This window comes from Nerophis ophidion, linkage group LG01, assembly GCF_033978795.1.
Source record: "Nerophis ophidion isolate RoL-2023_Sa linkage group LG01, RoL_Noph_v1.0, whole genome shotgun sequence".
NCBI lineage: Eukaryota > Metazoa > Chordata > Actinopteri > Syngnathiformes > Syngnathidae > Nerophis > Nerophis ophidion.
In genome coordinates, this window is record NC_084611.1 from 91,266,644 (window position 1) to 91,275,194 (window position 8,551).

General features: G+C 37.9%; 1 protein-coding gene across 3 annotated transcripts; it reads right to left on the reverse strand.

The window, feature by feature from the left end:
• Window positions 1–548: 548 nt before the first annotated feature.
• Window positions 549–8,281, reverse strand: rhoh (ras homolog family member H). Of its 3 annotated transcripts, XM_061916029.1 has the most exons (3): window positions 7,987–8,281; window positions 2,597–2,717; window positions 549–2,315 (listed from the first exon to the last, which is right to left on the reverse strand). In XM_061916029.1, the coding sequence occupies exon 3, from the start codon at window positions 2,199–2,201 to the stop codon at window positions 1,614–1,616; it is 588 nt and encodes a 195-aa protein (XP_061772013.1). In that variant the 5' UTR covers window positions 2,202–2,315; window positions 2,597–2,717; window positions 7,987–8,281; the 3' UTR covers window positions 549–1,613. The 3 variants fall into 3 exon arrangements, with proteins under 3 accessions (XP_061772013.1, XP_061772020.1, XP_061772005.1); XM_061916036.1 differs by lacking the exon at window positions 2,597–2,717 and having other exon boundaries at window positions 8,105–8,281; XM_061916021.1 differs by lacking the exon at window positions 2,597–2,717 and having other exon boundaries at window positions 7,987–8,274.
• Window positions 8,282–8,551: the final 270 nt, after the last annotated feature.

Sequence of the window (8,551 nt, forward strand, 5' to 3'; positions counted from 1 at the left end):
TTTATTTTTGGTGGATGGCACCATGCGCAAACAACATGTGGACTGTTGAGGATGAAATATTACTGCAAAAAGTTTGAACTTGCAGAAAAAAACAATACCAACAACTTTCTTCTATCCAAAAATGATTTGCATGTTAGAAAGCAAAAATCTTGGCAAGTAAAAAAACTATTCTCAAGTAAAATAAACAATTTCTGCAATTAACGATGCGTATGAAAAAAACTAATTTATTTCATTAAACAATTCATGAGTAAAAAAAAAGTATGACAACTTTCTTCTATTGCAAAACGATTTGAGTAAAAAAAAAATTTTACAATTAAATAATTTGCGTATAAAAAAAACAAATTTATTCTATTAAAAAACGATTTGCGTGTAAAAAAGACAACTCTCTTCTGTTACAAGAAGATTTTCAAATAAAAAAAAAGTTTGCAAGTAAAAAAAAAATTCTGCAATCAAATAATTTGCGTATAAAAAAACAATAACAAATTTCTTCTATTAAACTTTTTTTGCAAGTTAAAAAATAAACTATTTTCTGCAGGTAAAAAAAAAAGATTTTCAGGTACAAAAAACTTTCCTTTATTAAAATTTAAAAAGTATGAAACATTTTTCTTCAATCAAAAACATTCATCCATCCACCCATTAATTTTCTTCTATCAAAAAAACAAAGTGCGAGTATGAAAAATGTTTTCTTCAAATAAAAAAAACATTTGCAAACAAAAAACTATTTCCTGCAAGTAAAAATATGACTGGCAAGTTTAAAAATAAACTTTTCTGAGGGTAAATAATCCATTTGAGTAAAAAACAACAACAATTGCATCTCTTCTGTCTGCCATTTTACTGCCCAGCCTTCTTCTTTTTCTTTTGTACTTTTGGCGGACGGCACCATACGCAAATAACATGTGGATCATTCAGGGTGGAATATTACTGCAACAAATTGGAACTTGCAGAAAATTGTTTTTATACTTGCGAATCCATCCATTCATCTTCTTCCACTTATCCGAGGTTGCGGGGGCAGCAGCCTAAGCAGGGAAGCCCAGACTTCCCTCTCCCCAGCCACTTTGTCCAGTTCTTCCCGGGGCATCCCGAGACTTTCCCAGGCCAACCGGGAGACATAGTCTTCCCAACGTGTCCTGGGTCTTCCCCGTGGCCTCCTGCCGGTCTGAAGTTCCCTAAAAACCTCCCTAGGGAGGCGTTTGCGACTTGCGAATCCTTTCATTTTTAATTGAACAAAAAATAATTTTTAGAATTGCGAATCATTGGGCGTGACCAAAAATGCGAGTGTTGCTGTGACTTGTTGCCGGGTTGAGGTCTGGGCGGCAGTTGTTCAGGTCAAAAACAAAAAAAAAGACAGAATGCAACAGTTGTTGGAGAGATGCTCCACTGCCCGCGTGCTCATGAGCCCTCTTTGTGTGTGTATACACAGCAGGTTGGCTCATGGCATAAACACTTGTATAAGGTTAAATGTGTTGTATAAGGTGAAATGCCCATCCTTTTCCTTCGCTTATCCGAGGTCGGGTCGCGGGGGCAGCAGCCTAAGCAGGGAAGCCCAGACTTTCCTCTCCCCAGCCACTTGGTCCATCTCCCCCCGGGGGATCCCGAGGCGTTCCCAGGCCAGGTTAAAAGACTTTGCACTGGTTGAAGCTAAACATTCGCCGCCTGGCCTGCTTCCTGCCGTGGCTGATGGCGGTCCGCACGGCGCACTGGAAGACTTCAAGCACGCCTCGGTTGCTCAGAGACGAACACTCCAGGTAGCCTTTGGCGCGCAGGGTGTGAGCCACGCGCTTGCCCTCGGCCGCCGACACGCAGCCGCCCCGGTGCGCCCCCGACTCCCGCAGGTCCGTCTGGTTGGCCACCACCAGCACGGGCACGTCCGGCAGGTGTTGGCGCACCTCCGCCATCCACTTGGTGCACACGCCGGCCAGGGAGGCGGGCTTGGCCACGGAGAAACACACCAGCACCACGTCGGCCTGCTGGTAGGACCTGGGCCGCACGGTTCTGAAGTTGTCGTGTCCCCCCGTGTCCCACAGGCCCAGTTGGACCAGAGCGCCGTCCACGTGGACCTCCAGCCCCGTGTTGTCAAAAACCGTGGGCCGGTACGCGTCCGGGAAGGCGCCCGAGGCGAACCTGACCAGGAGGGCCGTCTTTCCTACCGCGCTGTCGCCCACCAGGACGCACTTGATGGACGCTGGCCGGGCTCGACTCATGATGTCACAACACTTTCTGGCCGTGCTCGGCTCAGGCTTTTGGACTCTTCAACTTCTGCTCACGTCTTCAAGGCCACGCTGCCGACACTCACTTCCTGTCGCCTTTGTTCCATCCTGCCGAGGAAGGAGGAGAAGGTGTTACTTGCAAACCTTCTTTAGAAACCAGGCTTCATGTCCGCATGAACACATTTCTAGTTGGCTGCTTTAGTTGAGGGCAAACTTTGTACTGTGAAGTCTGACAACGTGGGGACCGACAGGCAGGAACACTCAAGGACCGGGGGCCAAATCTAGCCCGCCACGACGTTTACTGAAGAGCGCCACTTCCTTTTGATGTGGCCCTGCATGACATTTTAATGTGACCCACCAAATCATTTTAATGTGGATTGCCAACATACTTGCCAACCCTGCCGGGAGACTCCCGAAATTCAGCGCCTCTCCCGAAAACCTCCTGGGACAAATTTTCTCCCGAAATTCAGGCAGACCTGGAGGCCACGCCCCCTCCAGCTCCATGCGGACCTGAGTGAGGACAGCCTGGTTTCATGTCAGCCTTCCCACAATATAAACAGCATGTCTGCCTAATGACGTTATAACTATCGGTCGGACGGACGGACCGACGGACGGACCGACGGACCGACCAACGGACCGACCGACGGACAGACCGACCGACGGAACGACCGACGGACAGACCGACGGACAGACCGACCGACCGACCGACGGACAGACCGACGGACAGACCGACCGACGGACAGACCGACCGACGGACCGACCGACGGACAGACCGACGGACAGACCGACCGACGGACAGACCGACGGACCGACCGACGGAGGGACCGACGGACGGACGGACCGACCGACGGACCGACCGACGGACCGACCGACGGACCGACCGACCGACGGACCGACCGACGGACCGACGGACCGACCGACGGACCGACCGACGGATCTACGGACCGACCGACGGACCGACCGACGGACCGACGGACGGACCGACCGACCGACCGACCGACCGACAGACCGACAGATAGTAGGGATGCACCAAAATGAAGCCGAATAAAATTTAAACGCTTGGCCGAAGGCCAAATACCGAATAATGAATGTAGTTTTTCACAATTTTTTTTATATTGCATAAAAAGCCTAGAATAAATATTTAGACATGTTTTTCAAATAAAGTAATTTTTTATTGAATATTGACATTTTTTTAATATTCCAGTAGCCTTTGCTTTTCAAAAAAAGCACAAAGTTTTTCATTTATATTAGGCCTTCAAACAAAACATGCATTCCAAAAAAAAATAAAGTGCATTAAAGTGGATAAACCCACAACAAATGAATTATTGTCCTTTTGGCAAAAGTCTGCTTAGCCACAGTAGATATGCTAATAATGTAAACAGAGGCCCCACTAAATCTCAATTAAGTGTGTGCTTGTAACCTCATACACTTATACAGGTAGCCTACACAACAGGCTAATAATGTAAACAGAGGCCCCACTAAATCTCAATAAGTGTGTGCTTGTAACCTCATACACTTATACAGGTACACAACATATCCCAACGTCACTGCACCTTGGTTGATTGCGTCACCGCGTCAAAAAATTGCGTCACACGCCACTATTCGGCCTTGTTCTTAACTCATTCCACCGAAGGCCGAATGTGGCTTTTTTTGCCATATTCGGCCGAATATATTCGGTTACCGATTAATCGGTGCATCCCTAATAGATAGATAGATAGATAGATAGATAGATGGATAGATAGATAGTACTTTATTGATTCCTTCAGGAAAATTTAAATTCCAGCAGCAGTGTACAGAGTTGAGATCAATTTTAAAAAAAGTAAAACGTAAATAACGGGGGTTTAAATGGAAACAAAATAGAGAAATATTACAATAAGAATAAAAAATAAAAAGCAACAATGTAAATAAAAATATAACAGTAAAATAAGAAGACAAGAAGAGAAACTAGGCAGTAGTGATCATGTTGTGAACAAGTATTTGTTTTGCATCTCCTGCCATGCTAGTACCCCCTGACCCCCGCCCCAGAGAGGAGTTGTACAGTCTAATAATGGCGTGTGGGACAAAGGAGTTTTTTAGTCTATTAGTCCTGCACTTGGGATGAAGCAGTCTAGAACTGAACAGGCTCCTCTGGCTACTGATAACAAGAATGTTATACAACTGTAGAATGATCGAGGGAGAGTTCTTGGTTTCTTATGTGGGTTTATTTTTAGGCAGTTTCATTAACGTCCTCCCAACGCAGTGACAACATATATATATATATATATATATATATATATATATATATATAGTGAAATACTTGACTTGGTGAATTCTAGCTGTGAATATACTCCTCCCCTCTTAACCACGCCCCAACCACCACCTCCCAAAATCGCAGGTCTCAAGGTTGGCAAGTATGTCCACCACATAGTTGTAAAGTGGCCCGTCACATCATTTTATTATGACCCACCACATCATTTTATTACGTACTGCCACGTCATTTAATTTTAAATGTGTCACGCAACATAATGTAACACCTTTTTTTTTGTGGTCCCGCATGTCATCTATGTGCCAAGCATTTCATTTCACTGTGGACTGCCACTTCATTTGGATGTACCTCACCATATAAAGTATTATCATTTTATGTGGCCTGCAATTTCCTTTTACTCTGGACCGCCACATAATGTGATGTCCTTTTTGTGGTCCCCCATTTCATTTATGTGGCCAGCCACTACATGTTATTGTGGACTTCATAAACTTATGCAAGCAAGTAATAATTGCGATTAATTCCAATTGAAAAGTATGATAAATGTGATTAAAAAATGTACTTATATACATTTAAAGACAAAGCTTTTTGTTATAGGTAACATTTTAGTTTGTCTTTTTTAATGTTTGTTGTCTTTGTGCGATATATACATATATTATATATACATATATATATTACTGTATATATGTATGTATATGTGTGTGTATGTGTTTATATATATATATATATATATATATATATTTTTTTTTTTTCTTTTTACTGTACTGTTCCAATGTGCAGCAAAGGTCCGAGGTCCGCAGTTTGGACAGGACTGGTCCGGTCTATAGTAAGTGGTATTACAGCCTCATTACACTACAAGACTCAAGTTAAAATAAAGGAAACCAAAAAGAATAAAAACAGAATTTTCTAAGAAACCAAGTCAAATGGTTTTGTTCAATAGGACTTCTTTTCATTTATCTTCCCGATAATGTGACTTTAAAAAATGAAGTGAATTGTGAAGTGAATTATATTTATATAGCGCTTTTCTCTAGTGACTCAAAGCGCTTTACATAGTGAAACCCAATATCTAAGTTACATTTAAACCAGTGTGGGTGGCACTGGGAACAGGTGGGTAAAGTGCCTTGCCCAAGGACACAACGGCAGTGACTAGGATGGCGGAAGCGGGAGTTGAACCTGCAACCCTCAAGTTGCTAGCACGGCCACTCTACCAACCGAGTTGGTAGAGCGGAAGTAATAAAATGTTTTTTATTACTTCATCCTTCGAATAATATAACTTTTATCATTTTTAAATTACTTTATCCTCTAAATAATGTAACTTCTCATTTTTAAATTACTTTATTCTCTAAATAATGTGACTTTTTTAGATTATAAATTACTTGATCCTATGAAAAGTGTAGTTTCTTTTCTATTTAAAATGTATTTAATTTTATGAATAATGTGACTTTTAAAATTTTTTAAATTACTTTATTCTCCAAATAATGGGACTGTTTGTTTTTTAAATTATTTTCTCCACCAAATAATGTGACTTTTTATCATTTTTAAATTACTTAATCCTGTAAATATTGTAACTTTTTTCATTTTTGAATTACTTTATTCCCCGAATGTGGCTTTTAAGAAATGTTTTACTTTATCCTCTGAATAATGTGACTTTTTCAGTTTATAAATTACTTGATCCTCCAAATAATGTGACTTTATTTATTTTTATTTTATTATTTTATCCACCGAATAATGTGACTTTTTAAAGTGTTTTAATTATTTTATCCACCAGATGTGACTTGTTTCATTTGAAATTACTTTATTCTCCGAATGGGACTTTTCAAAATTTTTAAATTACTTTATCTTCCGAATATAGTGACTTTTTTAGTTTATAAACTACGTGATCCTCCGAATAATGTGGCTTTTTGTAAATTTTTAAATTATTTTATCCACCGAATAATATGACTTTTTTTATCATTTATAAATAACTTTATCCTCTAAATAACTTTTATATTTTTAAATTTCTTTATTCTCCGAATGTAATGTTTAAAATGTTTATATTACTTTATTCTATGAATAATGTGATTTTTTAGTTTTTTTAAATCATTTTATCCACCGAATAATGTGACTTTTTTCATTTTGAAATTACTTTATTCTCCGAATGTGACTTTTTAAAATGTTTAAATTACTTTATCTTCCAAATAATGTGACTTTTTAAATTTATACATTTTTTGATCCTCCAAATAATGTGGCTTTTTTTCTATTTTAAATTTTATCCACTGAACAATGTGACTTTTTTAATCATTTTTAAATGACTTTATCCTGTAAATAATGTAACTTTTATATTTTTAAATTACTTTATTCTCCAAATGTGACTTTTTAAAATGTTTTAAATTACTTGATCCTCCGAATAATGTGGCTTTTTGTCAATTTTAAATGATTTTATCCACCGAATAATATGACTTTTTTTAATCATTTATAAATTACTTTATCCTCTTAATAAAGTAACTTTTATATTTTTAATTTCGTTATTTTATGAATGTAATGTTTAAAATGTTTATATTACTTTATTCTATGAATAATGTGATTTTTTTTAAAGTTTTTTTAATTATTTTATCCACCGAATAAAGTGACTTTTTTCATTTTGAAATTACTTTATTCTCCGAATGTGACTTTTTAAAATGTTTAAATTACTTTATCTTCCAAATAATGTGACTTTTTAAATTTATAATTTTTTTGATCCTCCGAATAATGTGGCTTTTTTTCTATTTTAAATTTTATCCACTGAACAATGTGACTTTTTAATCATTTTTAAATTACTTTATCCTGTAAATAATGTAACTTTTATATTTTCAAATTACTTTATTCTCCGAATGTGACTTTTTAAAATGTTTGTATTACTTTATTCTATGAATAATGTGATTAATTTTTTTAAATCATTTTATCCACCGAATAATGTGACTTTTTTCATCATTTTTTAATTACTTTATCCTGTAAATAATGTAATTTTTATATTTTTAAATTACTTTATTCTCCAAATGTGATTTTGTAAAATGTTTATATTACTTTATCCTACAAATAATGTGATTTAAAAAAACATAATTACCTTATCCTCCTAGTAATGTGACTTTTTCCTATTACTACTTTATTCATTGAATAAAATTATTTGATCCTACAAATAAATAAATAAATGTTCTAATGTGCAAACACTCAATCCTCCAAATATTGTGTCATTTTCTTTTCATAATTCCACTTTTTCCAGTTTGGCCTCAATACGTCCTTGTCATTGTTGTTGTGTTCATCCAGTTTTAGCTTTATATATATTTATTTTTCATACGAACATACACAATACATCACATGAAGATATTTTTTAAGAATAATCAAACCGTATTGTATCATCTGGCAAAGAAAGAAATGACTTATGTTTAAAGCCTGATATCAGTAGCAACTTTTATGTACTTTTCCACACACAAAAATACTTTTGAAAACGAAACTTACCAAAAACTACTCACTTGAATGATCTTACATATCACATATTTATAACAACATTGTAATAATCACCTCAGTTGTGTCGATGCCTTCTTTGCAGATAACCAGATGTCCTCAACTGCTCTTAACTGGTTTGTCTTCTACATATTTGAGTGATCTTCTGCATAGAATATTAAATTTCAGCACTCACCGAGTCCCAGACGGACACGCAGCTTCAGAAACAGAAGGCAAGGAGTGAAGTTGAGCACATCCGCTTGTTGAAAGAGGGTCACAGGTTCCTCCCCCAGAAGCCACAGCTCTGTACAGAACCTCCATTTGCGTCTGAAAACACCTTTTTTTGTACCGCAGGCTTACTGTAATGTTCTTAAAATGACGAATACTGTTTGCTAATTATGGGCCTGCTGCAATGCAAGCGGCCCATAACATTATTGCTCATACTTCAAACTTCATTGTTATAGTTCCGCACTTTTTCTCTGACTCTTAATACGAGACGAACTGGCCAACGGAGCCCCACATATGTCATACCCTGGGGAAGGTCTCGTTGGCGCCGATGGGAGTACTTTGAGTTGGGAACATTTTGTGTTACAGGCATGTGATTTGACCGCAATGAAAAAGACAGAAAAAAATTCAGTATTGT